This window comes from Xiphias gladius, chromosome 24, assembly GCF_016859285.1.
Source record: "Xiphias gladius isolate SHS-SW01 ecotype Sanya breed wild chromosome 24, ASM1685928v1, whole genome shotgun sequence".
Taxonomy (NCBI): domain Eukaryota; kingdom Metazoa; phylum Chordata; class Actinopteri; order Istiophoriformes; family Xiphiidae; genus Xiphias; species Xiphias gladius.
The window spans coordinates 3503867-3516484 of record NC_053423.1 but is presented as its reverse complement, the minus strand read 5'-3'; the positions used below and the strand labels follow the sequence as shown (position 1 = coordinate 3516484).

At 40.0% G+C, this 12618-nt stretch overlaps 1 protein-coding gene across 4 annotated transcripts; it reads left to right on the top strand.

Annotated features, from left to right (window-relative positions):
* The first annotated feature begins 61 nt into the window (after nucleotides 1-61).
* rpl15 (ribosomal protein L15) lies at nucleotides 62-3929 on the top strand. Of its 4 annotated transcripts, none has more exons than XM_040122590.1 (4): nucleotides 62-142; nucleotides 1107-1288; nucleotides 1393-1529; nucleotides 3557-3929. In XM_040122590.1, exons 2-4 carry the CDS (start codon nucleotides 1117-1119, stop codon nucleotides 3860-3862), a joined length of 615 nt encoding a protein of 204 aa, XP_039978524.1. In that variant the 5' UTR covers nucleotides 62-142; nucleotides 1107-1116; the 3' UTR covers nucleotides 3863-3929. The 4 variants fall into 4 exon arrangements, with proteins under 4 accessions (XP_039978524.1, XP_039978522.1, XP_039978521.1 ...); XM_040122588.1 differs by having other exon boundaries at nucleotides 105-180; XM_040122587.1 differs by lacking the exon at nucleotides 62-142 and adding an exon at nucleotides 182-287.
* The last annotated feature ends 8689 nt before the right edge of the window (nucleotides 3930-12618 follow it).

The window sequence follows — 12618 nt, the reverse complement described above, 5'->3', positions numbered from 1 at the left end:
CGAAACGACAAGTAACCACAAACGTTAAGTAGAAGGTGTGGAACATTAAAAAAACAAAAAAAAAAAAAAACAACTAAAGAATACATTTCCCATGAGCACAACAAGGGAAATGCGTCACTGTCGTTTTCATAAGGCATGCTGGGTACGTACGCTCTCTCTTTCCGGCTGGTACGCCATCATGTAAGCGATTTCAGTGCTTTTGAACAGAACGCAATCCATTAAAATCATCTTTTGTTGTACTTCATCTGTCTGTTTGAACCGAGAGGTTGTTTGGCGGGTTATTGACGGTCCATATGCCTTTATTATTTTTTGATTAATATTATTAGAAACACTAACTATAGCCCTGTTATAATGGTGCTGAACTGCACTCGATCCGATACCCACTGGCACTCCTGGCTCCAGTAGAAAGCTAATGTATTGTTGTTATGATGTCTTGATGTTTGAGTAAAATTTAAGTTTCGGCGTTATAATCAATTTGAAACCGGTACGTGCATTTTGTTATATCTGTGTATATTCTAGCAGCACTCCGGTGAAGTGAGGAGTGATGGGCTACGCGGCTAACGCTAGCACGCTAGATGCAGTTGTAGTTACCTTTCTAGTTCGCATGGACTAGTGTACCGCTACAACTTGTATGTTTTCACCGTCGTCTTGTGTGATATGCACCGTAGTCGCCATACGGTGTACCGTGTAATAACGCCGGTCAAGCGGTTACTAAAGAGTGACCGTGGCTGTTTGGAAACAATTAAACGCCAGGGCTTAACTCCCCCACATGTACCGTGTCAGCGGTGTTCAACCATGTTTCATGATGTCCGGAGAGGTGCAAAGGCAGCAGATTCACTTTTGAAACCGAGCTAGGCAGTGTTTTGTTTGGAGAGAATTTGGGAGCGGAAGACACCTGACTGAACCCTGCTCCAGAATAATTTCTGCTAATGTTACCCACTTTAGCAGTCTCAATGAATTTCAGGCTGAACTGCAGATGCTGGCTGCATGTTGTCCAGTATTTATCCTGTATAGTGGTTTTCTTCATCATGTTATTAACCAATAAAGAGCTGGGTATTGATATCAAAGAGTTGCTAACTTATACGAGTAATGTTTCCTTTCCACAGATAAGTCAACATGGGAGCATATAGGTATATGCAGGAGTTATGGCGCAAGAAGCAGTCCGATGTGATGCGCTTCCTGCTCCGTGTCCGCTGCTGGCAGTACCGTCAGCTGTCCAACCTCCACCGTGCTCCTAGACCCACCAGACCCGACAAGGCCCGTAGGCTGGGTTACAAGGCCAAGCAAGGTGAGCGCTGAGCCCGAAGTTTGTTCCAGACTTATGCCTGCCCATGAGTGATCTGTCGTCATCTTTGCCTGGCCCACTGTTAATGGTTTTGTTTGATCAAACAGGCTACGTAATCTACCGTGTCCGCGTGCGCCGTGGAGGCCGTAAACGCCCTGTGCCCAAGGGTGCTACCTATGGCAAGCCAGTGCACCATGGCGTCAACCAGATCAAGTTTGCCCGCAGTTTGCAGTCCACTGCTGAGGTATGCTCGTCTTCATTAATTACACTACGGCTTTCAGGCCAACAGAAAAATGAGTTTTTGCTTGTTTGACAATGCTCGGGGTTCAGTGTACCAAGCCTGAAAGGGATTTATACGTGTTACCTATTGTGATTGCGAATGTCATTGTGACGAGAAGCTCGGCGTGGAAAGGGTAGCATCGCTTTAAAAACTGCACGATGGCTTATTTGTCATAATTAATGAAATAATGACTGGTTTCGGGGAGAGCAGGAGTCAATTGGTGTTGATAACAAATAGTGATGGTAGCTGTTTCACCATGGTTCGAAGATGCTGAACATTTCAGACCATAGCCCACTTTTCCACAGACCATCTGTATACCCAGTCTGTTCCAGACTGTAAGAACACCTGCCTCCTGTTCCTCTGTTCATCAAAACTGCTCTGAATAGTGTGCACACTTGTCATATTCCATGCTTGGTGTTGTATGTAGCAGCATATACTTATTTTACCATTATATGACGCAGACATGTTTGGATTTGTAAATTCCAGAAGTTGTAAAATGCACTTTCTAGTTTAATTTATTAATGCGCTGCTGACACCAGACCATGTTTGACTATTAGGACTTTCACTAATTATCTTTCAGTTGACCAATGGAAAATTGGGCTAATGAATCCCACCCCCCCACGAGAGCTACATTCTGTTTCAGCTGCTCTAGTCTCAGGATTTTCTGCCTTTTTTATGTCTTATGATAAACTGAAGATCTTTGGGTTTCTGACTTATTGTTAGAGAAGACTGGGAAGATGAAGATGCCACCTTGGACAATGAAAGTCATTGTCAGATTAATCAATATTGAAAAGAATTGTTGCACCCCTAAACACCTGTGTTTCCTACTATGACAAGTCAAAATGTCTTCTGTGAAAAGGTGTATCTCCAGCACAATGTATTCTACACAGAACTTTCTCAAAGCGGACACGATGCTTTCCAAGACAGGTGTAGCTGAGACGGTTTATTGGAAATAAACCCTTATTAATGTTAACCTGTTGCCTGCTGTAAGTCAGAATACCTACTGCAAAAACAAGTCTAATGTCACTCCTATCCACATTGTTTCTGAAAGCTCTACATGGTGGACATGATACTTTTGTGGCATTTTTTATGCCTAGACACTGTATTGGGGGGGGTCACATGTGGCTGCAATGGCCCTCTGTCAGAAAGATGCATCTCCCAACTTAATGCAAAGGCCACCCAGGATGTATTTTGACGAGACTTGAAGTCAGGAGTTTCATTAGACCAAAATCTACAACAGCATTTGTTGTTGGTACACTGGCTTTTACTTGTGAAGCTGTATTCTACAGGCTAGTGGCCTCTACAAACACACTAAATTCATATTAATTTGAAGGAAGCTGCAGACTTTAACCATGGAATTAACCCAGTAAGCAGCCTGGTTCTGATCCAGAATGTATCCAGTATCTCTAATGTATAGTAACACCACTGCATCCTGCAAGGATGGAACGAGTGAGGAAGATATTGAAACTCAACACATTCAGTGTCTAACATGACTTAATGGAATACTGGTAAAAGTAAGTAAAAATACCAGGAAAGGTATCACATCGGCTTGGTTCACACAAGCAGAGTGTGCTCACCACTGATTAGGAAGTTGTCAGTTCATACTTGCTCAAATGAAAAAAATTGGGTATTTTCATAGAAATTTAAGGTGGAGTCGACGGTTTCTCCTGTCTAGTAGTAAACTTGTCTTCCTTTTTATGTGAAGTAGATCGCAGACCAGCAGGGTCTGTTAAATATGACAATGTTGTAACTACTACTGTCATCTTTTTATAGGATTTCTGGTTTTTGAAGTTCAAATTTCTTGCTGCCACTGGGAGTCGCCAAAGAACAAAGTAGTTTTTGCAGCTTTAAGATAGTGCCATATTAACTTGCGTGTGTTTATTTTCTTAATTACTACACAATATTGATTTTTAATATTGATCTGGCAAGTGAGAACCATTCACTCATACCTTCTTTTTTTTTTTGTGTGTGTGTGTATTTTTATTTCCTAGGAGCGCGCTGGCCGTCACTGCGGAGCCCTGCGAGTGCTGAACTCCTACTGGGTGGGTGAGGACTCAACGTACAAGTTCTTTGAGGTGATTCTGATCGACCCCTTCCACAAGGCCATCAGACGCAACCCAGACACCCAATGGATCACAAAGGCTGTGCACAAGCACAGAGAGATGCGTGGCTTGACATCTGCAGGAAAGAAGAGCCGCGGCCTGGGCAAGGGCCACAAGTTCCACCTGACCATCGGAGGCTCCCGCCGTGCAGCCTGGAAGAGGCGCAACACCCTGCAGCTGCACCGCTATCGTTAAAGCACGTCACACATCTGTACATTAAAAACAAGATTAAGCGAATAAACAAACCTTTTTATGGTGACAATCCTGTCTGGAGTCTGTTTTGTTCAGTTGGTAGAATATTAGTTTTTTAAGCATAAGTTGCTCTTTTTGGGACATCTCATACCATCTGTGTGAATAACATTCTTCCATAACCTTTGGTAATGGATTATAAACTACTTGATGTTTAAGGCTATAACTCCACATCTCTACAAGTAGTTTGACTTACAACTGATTAGAGATCCTCTGAGGACTGTGGACTGGCACAGATTCTGCTTGATTACCCTGCCTTACCCTTTTTCCACTTTGCTGCTGGTTGCATCTGTAATGGCAGGACAAATCACATCTTTTCTATCTTTATGAGTATATTGACATTAATGACTTCACAAAGTTTCTTGTAAAGCTGCACCCAGAGATTGGTCTTTTTACATATGGCTGATTAGTGTGGGTGTGTAAGGCCAATCAAGTGGTAAATGAATAAGTTGCACAGAATGTTTTGCCAATATTTACTTTCACCATAAATGAGTTCAGCTGGCCAAGAATTTTAAAAGCTAGATCAGGTTTCCTCAGCTATCACACTGAGAGAAACTGAAATACAAGATGAAAGTTAAAGATAAAATGCATCAAATACAACAGCAAGCTTACAACTAACAATTCATTATGCATTCATCTTCCATTTTCTAGTAATTACGTATGTAAAATCCTGTGCTCACAATTCTGTCGAGACTTAAAACCCTGACTTTTTAAATGTATGTAAAACAAGTAGGCATGCTGTAATCAGCAAGTGTATTTTTACCTCACTAATATTCAGTGATACACTGAATTCTATCAGAATTGTAATCGGTTCAGCTTCATTCAGTCAACTAATCCCACTGGTTTTAGCCATGTATTACAATCAGTGCAGTTCATGTCCACAAAGTACAGTTATACTGTAAACAGTCCAGACTGTAAGTATTTGGACTGTTCCACATGCTGTGCCCTTCAGGCTCAGTGAGCTGAGTTTCAGCAGAGTCAGCTTAAAATAAAATTATGGACTGTAGGAGTGTAGCCTTTTAACACATAATGCCCATTTTGAAAGGGTTAAAAAGTAATTGGACACTTGGCTACTAAAAAGCTGGCTGGTACTGACTTGATTACCCTGCCTTACCCTTTTTCCACTCTGCTGGTTGTTGCATCTGTAAGGACAGGACAAATTACACCTCTACTATCTTTATTGTTATAATGATACAGCTTTGTGTCATTCCAAGGTTGGTTGATTCATAAGAGTTTATACATGGCTCAGATTTGACTGACAGTTGCCATTTAGTTTAAGGTGGAGTTGTCACTTTACAAGGAAGTGAAGAGAATAAAAACGAGGCTCAGAAAAGCAAATCAAGGGTAGTTGGTTGCTAAAATCAACAACTGGGTACATTTTAATAAAGCAGCTTTGTACAGGAAAACTAAAAAATGTCAAATGACTTTGTAGACTGAGGCGCACAGGTCTTGTGGATGAGCAAAAAAGTATTTGCATTGTGAAGAAAAACCCCTTTTATGACTGCATAGTATGTTAGGAATGCGCTCCAAGATGTAGGCGGACATGTTTCCTTATCAACGATCAAGAGAAAACTTCACGACCGTAACCCCAGAGGAGTCACCACAAGATGTAAATCCCTCGTAAACCTGAAAAACAGAAAGTCCAGGTTGCAGTTCACAAAAACACAAGAAGAAACTAGTTGATGATTTCACTGCTGACGGAAACGACAGGATGAATGCAGAGGTTTACAGGAGCCTTCTGTGTGCTCAGATTCAGCCAAGTGCATCAAAACTTGATGATGGCCGAGTCGATGGCTCGATCTCAGTCCAACTGAGCAGCTTTCCACTTGGTGAAGACCAGACTAGAGGCAGAGAGACCCCACAACAGGCAAGAGCTGAAGGAGGCTGCAGTGAAGCTCTGGGAGGCCATCACCAGCATCACCAGGGAAGATACAAGGTGTCTGCTGATGTCTGTGGGATTTTCCACAGAATATTAAATGTGATGATTTTGTTTGACTTCATGTGTGTCTGTAAACCTTCTCAAATTAAAGATGAGACTTGGCACTTTAACGTAGTATCCATTATTTTATTTCAACTTGAATGTGCTGAAACTCAGAGCCTGGAGACCCAAACATTTTTTTTGAAAATAGTACCTGTAATAGTATTTATTTATCAATTCACTTCCTACAAAGTACAAACAAGTAAAAACGAAACAAAAACAAAAAAAATTTAATCATTGTTTGGTCATACGCGGCACCTTATAGGTTATGTCCTCTGAATCGTCACGTAATCCCAGACTGACTCCATGATGTTGAGATCAGGGCTCTGGGGGTGGGGGTGGTGTCACACCATCTGTTGCAGGACTCTTTTTTCTTCCTGTCTTCCAAGGAAAACTCTTTATGACTCTGGCTGGATGGCTTGTCCTGCTGCAGAATGAATTTGGGACAATCAGACGCTTCCTTGATGGTATCGCATGATGGAGAAGAATCTAGGCACCTAGAGTGCCTAAAACAGTAAGTTAAATTCACTTCTTTCATAGTTGCCACTAGTTCCACTTGACATTTACATAATTAAACAAATAGCTTAATAGAGGATCTTAACAATAATGACTTATCAGATTTTGATTAGCATCTCCTCTTAAAGACTAAACCCCAAACTCTTCTCTGGCCCGGTGAGTTCATTCAGTTCATCAAGAGTCAATGCCAAACAGATGAACTTAAGTGGAAGTACACTACATTTTAATGCTTACTGCACACTTTAAAGAAATCTTATGTTTATATATCATGGGGCTTGTGATTAATGCCAATGCACAGAGTTGTCTAAATCTCTTAAATCCAACCAAGCCACTGGAGTCTCACCTCACAAGTGTGATGTTTTCAAAATGTAAAACTCCAAATCTACCCTGCTGTCTGTGAACTGTCACGCTGAGTTACTTCCAGCCAATTACACATTTACAGAGCAATATTCCTCAAATGAAATCCTCATGCTGTTTACTTGAAATTATCCCCCTCTCATTGCCTGGGTCATTTGGCACTAAAACCGCGCTGATTGTGACTAATTCCTCATCCACTGGCTGATTCCCCTGCAGGCTTAAGCATGTTGTAGTACTACCACTTAAAGAAACCTAATCTGGACCCTTTTGTTCTTTTTTAACTACTGACCTACTTCTAAACCCTCAGTCATTTTGAAAGTGTTACAAAGGGAGTCTAGGGTATACTGATGTGTGATTGCATCAAGACATGCACAACACAGACTTTTCTCTTCAAATTCCAAGTGTCACAAAATGGTGACTTCCTTATCTCAATTATAGTGGTAGGCCTTTCACATGTCATGAGCCCAACCGCTGCCTCAGAGCTTCCAGCAGGGGACTGCGTTGAAAACAAAGGTGACCTCTGTGCTGTGGAACAAGTTGCCTGAGGATAGCAGGATTGCTATCAGACTCACCTCGAAAGACACAGCCTATTTATTATTGTTAAACTTTTGTTGTAAAGAATCATTGTGTTTTCCATTGATGTTACTCTTAGGAAATACTGCACTCATACACGCATGATTCTCATAGTAGTGTAGGAGATCCTAGCTGTTTGGGAGGGGGATGCGAGGGCTTGTGTGGTCTGAGAAAGGTGTAGCCCTAGAGGTGTTAGAGGTGTGAGGTTTTTAAGACTCATATTTGTGTCACTAGGCCTACTATGAGCTCTGTAACCTTAAGGGCAAGGCTAGTAGTTTTCTACTTTTCTCTTTATTGTGAGCAAAGCCCATGAAAAGACCAAAAAACCAACGATGTGTTAGTCTGAATCTTTCTGACTTCCCTCCCCTGTCTGAGGCTCTCAGCACCAAACCCATTGACCTTTTTCCACAGTAGACGATAGGTTTGCTCGAGATGGGCTCTTTTTCCGTCTTTTCAGTATCTTCTCTGTATAAATCTGACAGAAATGATTCCAAGAATCCAAGAAAGCCACACAGAGAAAGAGAGAAACTTTTGCGTGTTACTGGGCAGATTTAACTTTATCTTCAGTCTTTTATAGATATTTTTAATTGACATTAGCATGTTACTATTAGAAAGGTCTGGAAAAAAATAGAGTAGGATCCAACATTATACTGTGAGAGATTAGTTGTTGTATTTGGCGATTTTGTCTTTGCGTTGCGTTTTTAAAAAAACCCCCCAGAAAATATGTTTTTTCTTTTCTATATTGTATGTCTACATTTAGAGGGCAGTGTGAGTTCAAGCACAAACTACTCACTGAAATCAAACACTGTTGCTAACAGCACAAGAGAGGTTTGTGTTGTCAGTGTCATTCCGGAGGATACACCCTATTTTACAGGGTTTAGACAGTGGTATGCAAAAGGTTCGGCCACTCCTGGGCAAATTACATTTTTTTAGATTACTAAAGTGAAATGAGGTCAATACACTCTGTATCAGACATGAGACATTAAAAAATTTTAAAAAATGAGTTAATGCCCTGCTATTTCCTGAACTTAAAAAATAGAAACAGTACAAAAATAAAAATTCAACTAATCGTGGTAGGTACAAAAGTTTGGGCACCTTTCATAATCTGACTTCTTAGGACGTGTAAAGGCAGGTCAGCAGTTGTCATTAGGAATTATCAGCTGATGATATATTTTCTGACTCTTCAAACCTTGTGATAAAACTCAGGCTCCTGTGAACAACAAATTGAGGATCTAAAAATGAAGCTAATTAATGCCTAAAAAGCAGGGAAGGCTGTAAAGAGATGTTAAAGCCTTTCCAGCTGGAGATTTCCACTGTCCAAATGTAAGTTAAGGGGAATTGTTGAAGTCAAGACAAGGTCTGGAAGAACAATAAAAATTTCAAACAAAAAAGCAAGTCCGCTGGATAGAAAGGAAAAGCAAACCCCCCTTAGGACTGCAAAGGACCTGCAGGAGGGTTTGGCTGACACAGAAGTGGTGATGCACAGTTCCACTGTGTAGCGTTGCTTGCACAAACAGGGTCTGCATGGAAGTCATTAGTAGGAAACTCTCTGCCACCTCATCAAAAAATGTATCGTCTGAAGTATACAAATCAACATCTGAATAGAGTCAGTCATTTTGTAAACAAGTGCTGTGGACAGATGAAGGAGAAATTGAACCTTTTGGCCACACTCACTAAAGGAGTGTTTGGAGAAGGAGCTCTATTTGATGAAAAGAACACCTTGTGAAGAAGCACCTAAACCCCATCAGATTTGTGCTGCTGCTGGTGGCCTTGGATCTCATGATAATTTGAAGGGAGAGGACCACTCTTTTTTTCCTCTTTATTCAAACAACATATTATTGAATTTCAAACATTTCAGCTTACGCCTTCATCAGGGGCCAAACAGGAACAGAAAGCAGAAAACCACTTTATGCATTCTGATGCATCCTATAAGATAATTACACCGATCAGCCACAACATTAAAACCAGCAACTGGTTTTAATTGTGTGGCTGATCGGTGTGCATCATTCAACAGTCATTACATCATTGATTACTCTACATCAAGACAATGATCCAAAGCAAACCTCAAAATCCTCCATGAGTTTCTTTTGCAAATAACTGAACTGAACTGAAGGTCCCTCGCAGTCCCCTGACCTGAACATCACTGAAAATCTGTTGGTAGATCTTAAACGTACTGTGTGTGCAAGGCAACATAAAAATATCTCAGAACTTGGAGTGTTTTCCAAGGAAGAGTGGGTAAAAATTCCTAAATCAAAAATGGAAGACTCTTTTTTTGGTACGAGAGGTGTCTGCAAGTGTTTGCTGGAGGGGGTGTATTTACTTCTTTTCAATTACAAAAAAACGTCAACCAGGATGTATTTTTTATTTTTCTATTTTTTGGTACTTTAGCATAGTATTTCTAACACACAACAAGAAAGAATATTTAGCTAGTTTTTTACCTGACAAAAAGCATAACATTAACACTAAACTCTTAAACAGAGAGATGTGACTGTTTTCAAATCTGGTCAAATAAAAAGGCAGCCCATGATAACATGCTCCTTCAGGAAATGGTCTCCTGAAGCCAAAGAGACTCAGGGACAGCTTTGAGTCCACTCACTGAATGGCGAATGGAGGGGACTTTGAGGGGATTTTGTGGCTGCCGAGATTTGCATCCAATGGTTTTTTTAGTCAAGTTGAATGTTAGTTAATTCATTATGCACACCCTTCTTGTATTTAACTACAGACATTATAAGGATCAAATAGTGTTACCCGCATTCTATTTTGGGCTGTTTGAGTTTAGCAATCTGAATAGGGAATGCGAATCTCAGCAGCAACAAAATCAGCTCTGCTGAAGGATGCATCCCCACAGGAATCAAATGCAGTAATGACTACATATTTTTGGCCATTTTAGCTTGTCAGTGTGAATTGTCAGATCTACCACTCACTTGGTCTGAAAAAAGGAAGGGGTGTAATGAAAAACACCTGCATCCAAGTTGAGACTTTATTTCTGGAGGGACATGAGTGAAATGGTTTGATATGTATTTTGGCCATTTTGTCTTGAAAATTTTAGGCTGATTCTGACCTAATAGCTACAACATTACTCGACAGCGGGGGCGGAGCCGATGGCTCATTGCAGAGGGGGCGAGGACATGTAGTGGGCCCTTACACAACAGAAGTCATGTTCTATCAAATGACACAGATACACACAGAGATTGACAAATCAGTAATCATGATGTCACATCACCTCTTGATATGAAACCACTGACTTCAGAAACGATCTGGACAGAACAGAAATACAGCAGACAGACTGGCACAACACCAAATCAGCCAAATCGACTCAGAGCGTCGGGGGCCTTAACAAAAATGCTGTTTGATTCCTCCCTCATGAATCCAAGGTGGACCCCTTGGATTCATGAGGGAGGAATCAAACAGCAGTATCAGCACACTTATCAACTTTGACTTGAATTAAAGAATTTGACACCCTTTTAATGGTGCGCAAAGAGTGTGCCTTCAGAAATGTTCAGATGAAGCATATCAAGAAAGCTGTTCTCAGTCTAATAACTCTAAACCTTCATAAACTATAGACTTCAGTTAACTCATCATCAGTGATAAACCACACAAAGAATGCTCCAACATTTCAAGCCCTACTTTACCTGAGAAACCATTACAATGTCCGGTAGTTTAGCTGTGCGCGCTCCCGCGACGGGCCTGCACTTCTCGGCAGGCAGAGCTCGACATAACACCTGTCTCAGAAGGTGAAAAATGGCATTTTTTTAGATTCTGTTTTGTGGTGATTTTATTTTGTTATACGAAATAGAAAGTGAAGCCAAACCATTTTTAAATTTCACATATCCCTTTTTGATCGTCAAAAAGAAAAATGACTCGTATTTCAATTTTAACTTTGTATTTTAAAATGAAAATCAAAAAACCAATTGTTTTTTGTTTTTTAATAACCGTTTCTGAAAGGACAATCAAATGACCAAAAGATACACAGACTGGTTACAAAGAGACCTTTCTGTTTTGGGTTGTGTTTTACATTCCCAGGCAAAAGGTTTATCCAGATTGGTGTATCCAGCTTTATCTTTATGTAATATGTTAATCAGAAAACGTGTGCAGCTATTGACTCACTCTTACTCAAATCCATTTGGAAATATGAGACAGAGTAAGTAAAGAAGAAACACTTATTAGACTATATTCAGAGGGAGGTCTTAACGTTTTAGCTTTACAAGCTATTAATAGTATATTTAATATTAATTGTCTAAAACATTGATTAGTTCGTAATAATTCCCCTATGTTTTTTTATTCCCAGTTTTGTGTTTGATGAGTGTGGTGGATTAAGGTTCTTGCTTTTATCTTAGGTAAAATACTTGTTAAAATTGCCAACTTCCACAAACACGCCCTTGACGAAGTCAGTGTCCAAACACCCTAATTTTGGAAAGCTGAAATGAAAGCCAGAATTCTTGCATAGATTAAAATTAAAAAAAAAACTGACCCTCTCACAGAATCCATGAATTGTTTTCCCAATTAAACTTTTTATGCAAGAAGTGATTAGAGTGATAGATGTCATTCAGAATTTTAATGATCACTTTTTGGCTTATAGTAAGATTGGATAACACATATCATTTTATTTTCCTTAACTCTTTGTCTTTGTACTCTTGCAGAACACACTTTCTTTTTAGCTGATTAGGGTAGTAATGTTGTAATAAAACATTTCCAACAAACTTATTATTGAACTGTTTTCTACTTAAGATGATACCTTCAACTGATACGATATTTGAATGCACCAAAAGTTGTTTATCTTGCGTTTGCTGGGAAACAGGAGAGGACCCAAATGAAGACACTTGGGCAGGCTGATGCAAAGAACTTGTATTATAATATAAGAAAACAGTCTTATGTACAGACAGGTGGAAAAAAAAACTTAAGTTCAGGCAAGCGGGCAAGCCAGAGTCAGGAAATCCAAACTCATGAAACAAAACACATAGGAAACTTCAGGAACAAGCACGGGAAACTAAACCGACGCACTGACAAGAGGAGAATAAAGAGACATAAATACACAAGGGAGGCAGGTGTAATACGGAACAGGTGAAACTAATTTGGGCAGGGAAGCAATTACATAGGCGGGAAAAAAACTAAACAAAAATAGAGGAAGTAAAACAACCTAAGTCATTGTTCTAAGGGAAATGCCCTTTATCACTTTATTTTATTCTTTAAATGACCACTTAGATTACATTTATCACAAAAATCTCTGTGGTTTAAAAAGTTTCCAAATTTATCCTTCATGTGTGTTACAGCAAATCCC

Excerpts from the sequence above, each read along its gene's own strand:
- rpl15 (XM_040122590.1), top strand. The coding sequence starts at position 1,117 with ATGGGAGCATATAGGTATATGCAGGAGTTATGGCGCAAGAAGCAGTCC. Across the intron at positions 1,289-1,392 it reads GGGTTACAAGGCCAAGCAAG|GCTACGTAATCTACCGTGTC; the intron begins GTGAGCGCTGAG and ends TTGATCAAACAG. Across the intron at positions 1,530-3,556 it reads GTTTGCAGTCCACTGCTGAG|GAGCGCGCTGGCCGTCACTG; the intron begins GTATGCTCGTCT and ends TTTATTTCCTAG.